The sequence below is a fragment of the Propithecus coquereli genome, unplaced genomic scaffold, assembly GCF_000956105.1.
Source record: "Propithecus coquereli isolate 6110/MARCELLA unplaced genomic scaffold, Pcoq_1.0 Scaffold26, whole genome shotgun sequence".
In the NCBI taxonomy this organism is placed as follows: Eukaryota; Metazoa; Chordata; class Mammalia; order Primates; family Indriidae; genus Propithecus; species Propithecus coquereli.
The window spans coordinates 4,452,895-4,465,410 of NW_012148174.1; the positions used below are offsets into that span (position 1 = coordinate 4,452,895).

General features: G+C 38.0%; 1 protein-coding gene across 4 annotated transcripts in view; it reads left to right on the forward strand.

Annotated features, from left to right (window-relative positions):
- ARHGAP24 (Rho GTPase activating protein 24) overlaps positions 1-12,516 on the forward strand; it is a 332,868-nt gene that overhangs the window by 305,809 nt on the left and 14,543 nt on the right. For all 4 annotated transcript variants that reach the window (XM_012647248.1, XM_012647250.1, XM_012647251.1 and 1 more), the window contains 2 exons: positions 7,909-8,041; positions 10,361-10,434. In XM_012647248.1, the coding sequence (XP_012502702.1) occupies positions 7,909-8,041; positions 10,361-10,434 (207 nt within the window). The remainder of the gene's footprint in view (positions 1-7,908; positions 8,042-10,360; positions 10,435-12,516) is intronic.

A 12,516-nucleotide genomic window follows, 5' to 3' on the forward strand; every position in this document is an offset into this window, starting at 1 on the left:
TTCATTTTGTGGATACACAACATTCTATTTATTTATTCATCAGTTGGTAGACATTTATGTTGTTTACACTCTTTGGCTATTATGAATGATGCTTCTGTGAATATTCATATGCACGTTTTTATGTAGAGGTATGTTTTCATTTCTCTTGGGTCTATAACTAGAAGTGGAATGGCTGGGTCGTATCTATGCTTTCCAGATACAGTTAATTGAGTGTTGTGATCTAAGCCTTTGGTCACCATAGCCATATCAGCACTGGGGGTGCCTCAAGCCCAGTGATGCTATGACTCTTGTAGACTCCTGGTGGTATTGCCTTGGTGAACTGATTTTTGGTTCTTCTGATTGTGCTTCCTTGCATGGGTAGTCGTTGAGGTTGGGGTTCATGTAGAGGGACAATTGCTAGAGGTTTCTATTCAGCCATCTTGCTTCACTCCCTCCCCGTTCTGTCCAATTTTGTGAATCTTGATCACCTTTTTTATCCCTTATACCTATAAAAAGTCTAATACAATGTAGACACTCAATAAATCTTTGTTGAATAAATGAATACTAGGACTATATTTTGAATGTATTTGTTGAATGAAAAAATGCCCATGTTTCTGATGTCCCAAAAAAGTAGAAAACTCAAGTGCTTGTTTTCATAGTTTGAAATTTAGGAAACTTGAATATTACCATATTTCAAAATAACTTCTAAAATTCTGTTAGAATATAATTTTTGTAAACTAAAAAAAAATACCTGCCTGTGTCAGTATACAAAGTCATAATCCTTTGGATGGGTTTGTGCTTTCATAAATGCCACAGTTCCAAATTAGGACCAGTACCTTTAGTTGTTTTCTTTTTTTTTTTTTTTTTTTTGAGACAGAGTCTCACCGTGTTGCCCTGGCTAGAGTGCCGTGGCGTCATCCTAGCTCACAGCAACCTCAAACTCCTGGGCTCAAGCAATCCTTCTGCCTCAGCCTCCCGAGTAACTGGGACTACAGGCATGCGCCACCATGCCCGGCTAATTTTGTTCTATATATTTTTAGCTGTCCAATTAATTTCTTTCTATTTTTGGTAGAGACAGGGGTCTTGCTCTTGCTCAGGCTGGTTTCGAACTCCTGAGCTCAAACAATCCGCCCGCCTCGGCCTCCCAGAGAGCTAGGATTACAGGCGTCAGCCACCGCGCCCGGCCCCCTTTATTTGTTTTCTACTCCTGAATGTTCTCATGATATGGATGTATTACTACCCCCAAGTAAACTATATTTTGATTTATAACAAAACAATAACAACAAAGCAAACAAAAACCAGACCAAACCAAAACAAAACAAAAAGCTTGCCTTTTCTCAATAAAATTTGGTTTATCACTCTTTCTTTCCTCTGCTCTGGCCCTTCTTAAAAAATGGTCCAAGTACAAAACACTAATATAATAAACATTTGTATATGGCATGATAAGGTATCCCTTCAAACAAAGAGCATGACTGCATTTTAATTTGAGAGCCACAATAAATACAAAGTTTGACTCTTTTAAAGCTTTTTTATCCCTTCCCCTAGATTTATACATGCATATTAATAAACCAGGATAGTATCAGCTAGTCCATAACTTGAGAATACTTTCATGTTGGAATAAAAGACTATCGACATATTCAGAAAAGGGACAAGTTTTGCATAGACTTAAATGATTTTGGTGGTAACTCATTGACTCAACTGGATACCAAAAATCCTTTTAATTTTCCTCTAGCACTGTGAGTTACAGATTCCACAGTGTAAAACTAGGCCTCTGTTTACTCCTCTTTAGTGTAAGGCACAAAAGTTTGTTTTCTACTTTATTGGTATTATTGAAAGAAAATAAGTTTTCTGGAAAAAAATGTTTGCGTGTTTCATTGTTCAGCCCAGAATTAGATAATCACCATTCTCCAAACCTGTGGTGATGATTATGGAAGGAAATGGATTACATGCAATAGCACCATTGTTGGAGACACATTAATAAGAATATATATATAGAGAGAGAGAGAATTCCTTTTTTTCTATATCACATTGATCTTTCTGACAATGTTTCCATAAATTCACATTAACCGAAAGCATTATTTCTGTTTTTCTGCTAACATTTCATTACCTAGCACTCAAACAGTACTATTAACAATTTTACAGGCAAGCTCACCAAGTGTAGATTTGGGCGTTGTGTTCGTTCACTCAAGCTGCCATAACAAAATGCAATAGACTGGTAGCTTAAATAACAGAAATTTCTCATCTCGCAGTTCTGGAGGTTGGAAATCCAAGATCAGGGTGCAGCCTGGTCAGGTTCTGGTGAAGCCTCTCTTCTTGGCTTACAGATGACTGCCTTCTCGTTCAGTGCATGTGCAAAGGGAAGGAGAGAGAGTAAGCTCTTCAGTGCTTATTTTTATAGGGTCACAAATCCCCTCAGACTAGGGCCCCACCCTCATGACTTCATCTAACCCAAATTACCTCCCAAAGTCCCCATCTCCAAATACCATCACATTAGGGGTTAGGGCTTCAACGTATGGATGGAGGAGGGGGCAGGTGAGTCCATAGCAGGGGTCGTCATGCAGTTTCTGCCATCTTTTAAACCAGGAGACTTATATTGGGACAAGTACTAATTCAAGGTAGTCTAGGACTTTGCCTGGAGGTGAAACAGACTTGGTTTTGTACAAAATTCAGTGGTGACACTCATGTAACTGTGCAATAAGCTGCGACAGTTTAACCAGATTCAAGTTTCATTGCCAATAAGTGTGCCAGTATTGACAGATACATAAAAAAAATAAGTTTGAACAGAACCAGAATTTTTTAAAAGATGTTTAGTCTAGTTTGGAGCTGCTTAATACGTTTGGATTTGCTTTTTTATATCTTGGTGAACTCAGTGGATGGAGCAGTGTTGAATAAGCAAGACGATTTGGTACAGTATTCACCTTGGTAGTGCTGCTGAATGTTTTCAGTCTCATGTATGTTCTCCCTGGCATCTGATGGATAGGACATTATTTTTTTTAATTCGAAGCGAATTTTAGGTCATCTCATTGTGCTTGTTGTAGGTAAGTTCACAATATCTTCAATAACTTCCTGTGCGAGTGCACTGAAAATTCATTCTATTCAGTTAAATCAGGGGATTATATTGTGTTCTGTGCGTAGCATGTGCAAAATTCCCATTTCTAATTTCGAGGCTTAAACATTACAAGGTTTTGTCGATGTGGTATTAGACTTGTAATTATGGTGGCATTTAGCTTTATCAGTGTGTGCAAGTATGTTTATTAGGGAAGGGGACTGAGGTCAGAGGATGAGCAGAGAGGGATTCTTGTGAGACCTCCTTATCCCTGTTCGTATTAGTAAGAGGCCTGTATTGTACGTAGATTATAAATGGGGCAGGTAACTTTCAGAAAGCATAAAGAACATTGTTAAGATCACACACCTTGCAGGGACTCATCGCTTAGAATACACAGGAAGTGTTAAGAAGCAGAGAAAAATGAGGCATGGTGTGGAAAAGTGTTGATGGTGATCAGTCAGAGATACACACACGAGGGAGGAAAAAGGGTTCAGCTGTTCACTTCTGTTTCACCCAGCAGGCAGCATGAGGCTGCACACATCATAGGTGTTCAGGAACTATTTGGGGAGTGAATGGTTGACCCAGAATGATCAAACGAAGACCCACGAGAATATAAAGACAATCATAGAAATCCTACTGGAACTCTCCCTTTAAGTTTAAAAAAAAAAAAAAAGCACTACACAGGAGGAAAGAGTATTTAGAAGTCAAAGTATATCAATATAATCAAAGGTGAAAACAGAACCCATATATTGATCAATTAAGGGACATGCTACAGAGCTGCTCCTCCTGGTCTGATAGCTCTTTCACTCAAGACCTGTGGGTCTATTTCTCTCTACTTTTTTCCTACCACTGGATAAGGTGTGCATGATTATTTAAGTTTTGAAAAGACTCTACCAACAGGTAAGTGAAAGAGACTTGAGTCTATATAATGACATCACATTAGCACATATTTTTGAATTCTACCTGTTAAAGGAAAATTACAACAAATCTTGTTTTGTAGATTTTTATTGCCATTTTTTTATTTGTGATTCTAGAATTGGGCGGCAGTCTGGACCAAAAATGGTTCAGAACGCTCTATCTCACCACATGTGCAGGTTATATTTATTGTCAGAATAAAGGAAGTGATATACAGAGAACGGAAGTGAAGTATAGAGACGGCTCAATTGGTTACAGCTGGGGTCTTATTTGGACGTAATTTCAACAGCTGAAGGCCTGTGATTGGTGGAGGCTCAGCTATTTGTTCCCAAGTTAGGTTTTCAGTTTGTTTAGGTACTGAGTTAGATTGCAGTTAGGAACTCTCACGGAGGCCTCCTTGGGCCAATTTTAGTTTGATTTGACATACCAAAAGAGCATGACTCCAAAGCACCTCATAGCTCAGTGATTAACCAAAAAGACTTTTGCAGTTTCCTATTCAAGTAGCCCGAATGGGGTTAATAACAGAACCTACTCACAGGCCTGCAGCGAGAGCCTCACGTGTGTAGACGTGTTGTTGTTGTTGTTATTAACAAGGTGAGGGATTTCTATTCTCCATCGTACGTAGACTTTTGCCACAATGCAGTTAATTCACTTCACTTTGTTGAAAACTGAGATATATTTCTCTGAGACAAAGATGGCATGTTCTTCTAGGTAGTTTGGGCAGTTAACACATAATATTGGTATCTAATTAATTAGATGCATATATTGAAATAAACATTAAGTAAACAAAATAGTGGATTTTCAATAAGAGATACAAGGCTGGTGAGTTAGAGTCATAAGATTGCAATTTTGTAGAGTAAATACACAAAGAGATTTTTCAGAGGAACAACAGACTTCCCCATTGCAGTCAGTAGCCTGCTGGCAATTAGGACAGATTGACTATGAGCCTCTTGAGGTGGATCAGAACTGGAAAAACATGTTGGCGTCTGTCCAGAAGTGATTGTTTTCTTCCATTTAAGGGGAAAGGACAAAGCCAAAAATGAGAATGCTAGTAAATGCGGAAGCCTGTATTTCTACAAAGTAACCTAAGTTTAATAAAGCTCCAAAAAGTAGTCATAAATTTTTAAGTTTTAGCCTTTAAGCAAAAATTTAATAACCTTTGTTAATTGGGAAAAAAAAAGACAATATATTTGGTCCTTTTTTCTTCATCGTTTCTGTATAATTAACTGTGTGCATATACACTATAATGCTAGAAAGCTAATGTACCACTTCAGGGAAGGAATAAAATAATCATCTCACTCCACCTTTCTTACCTTGATTCATAGCTCAAATATTTCTATTCTTGGAACATTACTGCAGCTTTGGTACTAAGAAAATTGCTAGCAGAGGAAGAATGATTCTGCAGCCGTTCGTCCTTCTCAATTTTTGCGCCGTCCCATTGTCTAACTCTGCAATCCCGCCATCTAGTGTTCAAATGTTCTCAATACTACAGCTCATAAAACGCTTCACTTCATTAAAAGCAAAATAATATGGGAAGTAACAAGCGAGTTACCCAAAAAGCGCTCTCTTGGGGAGAGTCAATGTAATGAATAGACAGGCCAATGAAACTCTAAAACATATTTCTTGTTAAATATGTTTCATTGTCTCATTTATTTATTGCGTTTATTCATAAATATTTGACATGTTCTATTTATATAGTCCTATAAATTATACATGACATAGTGTGTATGTTGAAATATATACTTATTTATTTTACATTTTTATTTTTATATTCTTCTGTCTCTGTACTTACCTATAACTAACAAAATCGTTATCTCTGAAGACAAACAAACCCAACCCAGTTGTGATGGTGGACTGGGTTAGAGGGGAATCAAAAGGTGGAAATAGTTGATTGGAATATTTCATTGCACTGCAAATCCCAGCCCAGGCTGTGGTTTCATTACTGCTAGTGACCATACCTTCAAGGGTCAGATGCTTTACTACATAGCAAGAAAAACACAGAGAGCTTTGGTACACATGAAATAGAATGATTTGCCAGAAAACAAACAACAACAACAACAACAAAACTAGTGTCTTCATTGTCTTACCATTGGGATTATTTTAAGTCTATCTTTAAAAAACATTGGAAACTATTTTTAGGAATTAATGAGAATTTTTAATTAATGGCTTCAGTCTTCAAGATGTCCTGGAGACATGATTTTTATTTTCTTTATAAGCCTTTAAAATGCCCTCTTCTATATTGTCTATCAGTTCAAAATTTTAAAAAGAAAACTGTATTTATTGAATTACCAAAAGAATACATTTAATTAGTTAAAATAAGCTCTGTCAGATCATCTCCATCATTTAAACATCTGCAAAATACTTGACAAAATGCCTATTCTGGACTCCAGTGCCAAGGTGGAAAACCTCAGCCCTTGCCCAGAGGCGACGCTGCCCACGCTCAAACCTCATTCACTCCCACTCTGGGCTTTGGCCGTCCCAGCTTTTTGTCAGTTCTTCAAGGACACAGGCTTCCCCCGACTTGAGGCTCTGTTTTCCTGCCCTGCGTTAATCAGGAATGCCTTCTGCCCTTGACACCCTTCAGATCTTGGCGAACGCACCATTTCCTCAGGGAAGCCCTCCGAACCCTGCATTAGTCCTCTCTTGGAATTAGATGGCACTCAATAATTTTCCTTATTACCACTCACCAAAGTTTGTAATTACATGCTTGTATTATTATCAGCTTAATGTCTGCTGCCCCCACTAGATTACAAGTCTTGAGCAGGCTAGAATAATATGGGTTTTTTTTACAACCCCTGAGGTTCTAGCCGCTGTATTTTCTATGATACCCAATACAGAGTACGTGTGCAGTGAACACCTGATGAAATCAACCCATGAGCCCAAAACTGAGGACTGAGAAGCCCATTGTTCCCGCCCACATAATTTTGTAAAAAGCCACCGTTGGAATAAGAGAATGTTCACTGAAGCAGGAAGTCCCCAGGCCTGCATCCCAGCTTCCCAAGACACACACGTCTCTGGGGACTTGTCACCGCAAGCAGCACAGGAGTGAGCTGTGTGTTCTCGCTCCTGAAAGAATCCCTGGGTCACTCACCGCCACTCGTCCTGATTCGGGGGAATTCACAGCCCTTTCCTGCTTCTGCTGCTTCTCCCCTGAAACACAAAAACAAAACAGCCCTCCCCCGAAGAACACTCTTCTTGTCTTTGCTGTCGTACATCTTCCTGGGCAAACAGGGAATAAGGGAATACAGAGGACAAAACGTAAATAAGTATTTCAGTAAATTTTCCCGCCACTCTGATATTCAGCAGAGGATAAAAATAAATTATGCACGTTATATAAAGGACGTGTTTTCATTGTTTATTTTCACAGCACTTCCCTTCTCTTTCTAGAAGACTCTAAGGATTCCCAACTTTCTTAGAATTTTAGGCAAGAAATTATGCTGTGAATCAATCATCTTCACAATGAGCTTTGCTTTAAAAGTGACAGGATGTCATACTAAGCTTCAAGTGTCTGTAACCGGTCACCTCTGTCTTCTCAAAGTCCAGCATTATGAGAGACAAAGTGAGGATTCAGAGACAATTAATTTTGACATTGAATACACACATACACACATACGTAGATGTGGCATTATTTTGGAAGTTGCATTACCGTATATATTAAGGTCCGGTATATTCTCATTGTTCTCCAAAATTAACACTTGGCTTACCATCAAATACACACAAAAGAAAAATGCTTGAATTTTAAAACCACACTGAGGATTCCAAGTACCCTTCTAAGCCCTTCTCCTCCCCACCTATGGTGGTTTATCTAACAGGTGCTACATAAGTGAGTGCTCCCTGGAAACCGGATTGACTCATTCAGTCGCCAACATGGATAAAATTCTGACTCTTAAACCTGTGTTTGATGAAAATATAAATAAAATAGTATGAAGTTCACTCCAAAGAACATCTTCACACTTCTATCTCCACAGCAACACAGATGTACACACAGTGGCATCGCTTCTTAAATTGTATCTCCGGGAACTTCCAGAACCAGTTATTCCTTACGCAAAGTATGAAGATTTTTTGGCGTGTGCCAAGCTGCTGAGCAAGGAGGAGGAAGCAGTAAGTTGCTGCATTTATTTCCCTATAAGCTTTTGTTTGAGGTTTTTGCCCGTGTTCTTCGTCTTTATTTTGCAAATTTCCTTTTGCTCTGTCCTTGGATTGTTTTCCACTGTTCTGGGTATTGACGTCACCACGTGGAGACTCTCCATACATACCACAAGTACTATTTTGGATCCCTTCTTTGATCGAAAAGAAGAAGATGGCAGAGCACATGCAGTCACCACTCCCTGCCACTGTGCCCCTTGAATGGTCAAATGTGGGGCTGTGTCAGGCCACGCAGTACGTAAAAAGTGGGCGCCTTGTTTCATAATTTCCTCCTCATTGTGTGCCCCCAGATCCCCTCAAACAATGGCCTGTGTACCAAATCCTACCTACTGCCTGTTTTTTTAAAACAGCTTTATTGAGATATAATTCATACACCATATAACCACCCATTTAAAGTGTGAAATTTGGTGCTTTTTGGTTTATTCTCTGAGTTATGCAACCATCACCAAAATTTAATTTTAGTATAATTGTAACGTTTTTGTTACCTCAAAACAAGCCCCGTACCCTCTTCCCATTCTCTTTCCCCAGCTCTTGGCAACTGCTGTTCTATTTGCTTCTTCTGGACATTTCATATAAATTGAATAATTTAATATATTGTTTTTTGTGACTGGCTTTTCTCACTGTTTTCAAGGTTTATCCATGCTGTTTCAGTATTTTATCCTTTTATTTCCAAATGATATTTCATTAACTGAACAGAACATTTGTTTTGTTTCCATTGTTTGGCTGTTATGGACAATGCTGCCATGAACAGCCACGTACAAAGTTTTACATGGACATATGCTTTTACTTTTGTTATGCATATGCCTAAAAAGGTAGAACTACAGGGCCATATGTAACTATATTTCCCAAAAAGACTCCATCATTTTAAATTCCTACCAGCAATGTGTAGAAGTTCCAGTTTCGCCACATCTTTGCCATCACTTGTTGTCTGTCTTTTCCGTCACAGCCATCCTGCTGTGAGTGAAGTGGTATCTCAGCGAGGTTCAATGGCATCTCCCTGATGGCTAATGAGGAACATCTTTTCATGCGCTTTGACTGTTGGTGTATTTTCTTTGGAGAAATATCTATTCAGATCATTTCCCATTTTAATTGTGTTGTCTTATTATTTATTGAGTTGAAAGAGTTTATGTAGTTTCCTTACAAGTCCCTTATCAAATTTATGATGTGCAGGTATTTGCTTCCATTCTGTGGGTTGTCTCTTCATTTTCCTGATGGTGTCCTTTGAAGCACAAAATTTTTTAATTTTGATGAAGTCCAATTTATCTGTTTTTCTTTTGTCACTTGTGCTTTTTGTGTCATGCCTAAGAAGCCTTCGCTTAACTCACGGTCATAAAGAATTACTCCTATATTTTCTTCTCAGGCTTTTATAGCTCCACCTCTTCCCTTTAGGTCTATGATCCGTTTTGAGTTCATTTTTGTTTATGGTGTGAAGAAAGGGATCAAATTCATTCTTTTGCATGTGGATAGCCAGTTGTCCCAGAATCATTTGTTAAAAGACAATCTTTCCCCCATTAGATTTTTTTAGCACTCGTGTCAAAAACTGCTCCCTATGTTTGTAATTGAAGTTTTATTCCATTCATTACATAATATCATCTGTGGCTACCTTTGCATTACAACCAAAGAGGCGAGTAGCCGAGACAGAGACCATATGTCCCATAAAGCCTAAAATGTTTACCGTTTTGACCTTTATAGGGAGAAGAAGAAATCAGATTATATTACCCATTGGCTTTTTTGGGCCATTTACATTTTAGAGGAAGTTCTACAATGAGAAGAACCAACGAAATTAGTCCATTGTGAAACTTCCAGAAAGATCAGGCTTTCCAACCATCCTCCCTCCCCAAATGATGGATCCCAGACACGAGTAGTCCTGAGGGACTTATTTGTTGTAGACATGTGTTTGTCTGTGTTCTGGGCATACTAAAAATGGGCAGGACCCTCACGACATCAAGGCTAATTTCTCGTTTCTAGTTATCTTATTATAAATGAGGCTGTCTTCCCTTGTCAATTCTGAAAAAATATTAAAAATGATAAATCGCTTCACTTAAATCTGTTTCTCCACAAATAGTACTTAGGGAGATATTTGAAATGCTTGTACATCTTTGAAAATATTTCTTAAACACTCACTAGGATGGTGGCAAGTATTCAGGACAGGATCCTCCACTGATAATACGTGAAACTAATTTTTTTAAAAAAACGCTATGGCCGTTTCCCACTTGCTTTCATGCCAAGGCCAACACACAGAAAGATAACATTTATTTTCTTCTTTGTCCTCAGGGTGTTAAGGAATTAGCAAAGCAGGTGAAGAGTTTGCCAGCGGTCAATTACAACCTCCTCAAGTATATTTGCAGGTAAGAAATCTCCCAAAGACAAAACTGAACAAAACAAGACTATATTTAGCCTGACACTAATGTATGTTTGACAACGAATAAAATCACTTAAATGCTCCGAGCTCCACTGTTGGCCTCTATAAAATTAAAAGAGTGGACAAGATGATCTTAAAGGTTTCTTCGAGCACTAAAATTGCTTGATTTTGTCATTTGGTGTTTCTGAAATCTCTCTTGCCTCTACACATTAAAGATGTATGGCTTTAAACTTCCATCAGAGTTGTTCGTACCATTTAGGGAGCGGCACTGTTTAGGCAAAGGACCACGTGCGTCGGCGTGAGAAAGGTCTCCATGGAGCTCAGGCCCCACCACTGACTGCTTACGTGTCGTTATGCAGTGTTCTTATTCCCTCTGAGTCTCAGCGTCCTAACCGGTAAAATGGTAGCGAAAACACCTATTTCACACAGTTGTTTTAAAAATTGAATTATGTTTTTAAATGATTAATATCTAGTAAGTGTTCAATAAATATTATTTTATTTCCATTTGTCTCTCATCTCAAGACTCAGCAAAAGACATTTGTAATTAAATCCTGTTAAAACAGTAATTGTACCTGGTAAAACTCTCTTTCGGTTACCATGTTTAACTCATGGGGTGTCCCATGTCTGTGCCCCTGTTTAAGAAATCAAACATGTAAAGTTGGAACTTCTATTAATAGTAGATTTAAATAGAGATTGAGGATTGGCAGTACAAGTCACTTCAAGGTGTCCTAAATGATAACTTTCCAGTCCATTTTAAAATAAAATTCAAATTTTTAATTCGGTACAGTACATCACTTATATATGCATTTGGTGTCCTGATTAGATAAGTGTTCAGCAAACTAGGGACTATGAAAGTTTAAGATTTAATGCTACACACTGTGGAGTTCATTGTCAAAGGAACTGCGTAGGAATTCCAAACCCTCCCACCGTAAGTTTTTCTGGTGATGGTTGTACTCAGAAGCGAACAGGACCTTGAGTTTCAGAATTTGAAAAAGCAAAAAATCGTGTCACTGACAGAATAGACTTATTAATATGTTAAGCTTTAATCCCAAGATTTTGAACTTACTGAAGTTACCGTAGTAGGTAAGAAAAAGGTTACATTCCCCTTAAGTAAAAGGGCTAAAAGGCTTGTGTGAGAACTATATTGCAAGTCTATATGTCCACGACAGAAATACTTAACTTCTCTTGAAATAGTTAAGCAGACTTTTAATTTCAGGTATTTCAAATAAGAAATGATGGTTTCTGACTTTTTGCCTTTGGTGTTGCTATAGTTTAGGCTGCTTAACAGTCCTGACCATCTGGGAATAAGCATCTTTTTAAAAATCTATGGTATAGTAGTTAAGGGCACAGACTCTGGAGTCAGACTAAGTGGGTTCAAATCTCAGCTCTGCCACTTACTAACTCTATATCCTTAGGAAAGACTCTCAACCTCCCTGGTACCTCGTGAATCACATCTGTAAAATGGAGACAGTAATAGTGTCTACCTCACAGAGATGCTTGGAGAATTTAATAAGTTAGCACCATGCCTGGCACATAATAGCACTACATAAATATGCTACTTTTATTTTTCATCATTTCTTCTCATCAGTATAATTAGCGAGCCATGAAATAATGGAAGCTCTGTAGCAACGAAGAAGTGGGGAATGAACAAAGGCTGAAAGATTATAAAAATAATCTCTCCTCTTATTTTATGCCTCTTATTCCCTAGCACCTATTAAATTGAAATAATTTATGCTTGCAATTTTTTCTATCAGCAGAAATGATGTTTTAATTTCCATTATGTTAGATTGCAAAATAGGAAGCTCAAAATTACTTAACAAAGAGGATGGACTCCTCCTCTTGAAAATAAGGGATTGTACTAGATGATCTTATATATAGTTCTCTAATGGAATATATATATAAATTTAATACTTCATTGAGGGATTGGAAGGAAATCTATATTCTTGACTCTCAAGTCCATATTAGTGTTGTCCATATACACTTGTTCCTTTGATTGACAGAGGAAACCAAGCCAGGCCGGGCCAGAACAGATTCTTTGTAAGATCCCTAAAATTTGATCCTCCATAAT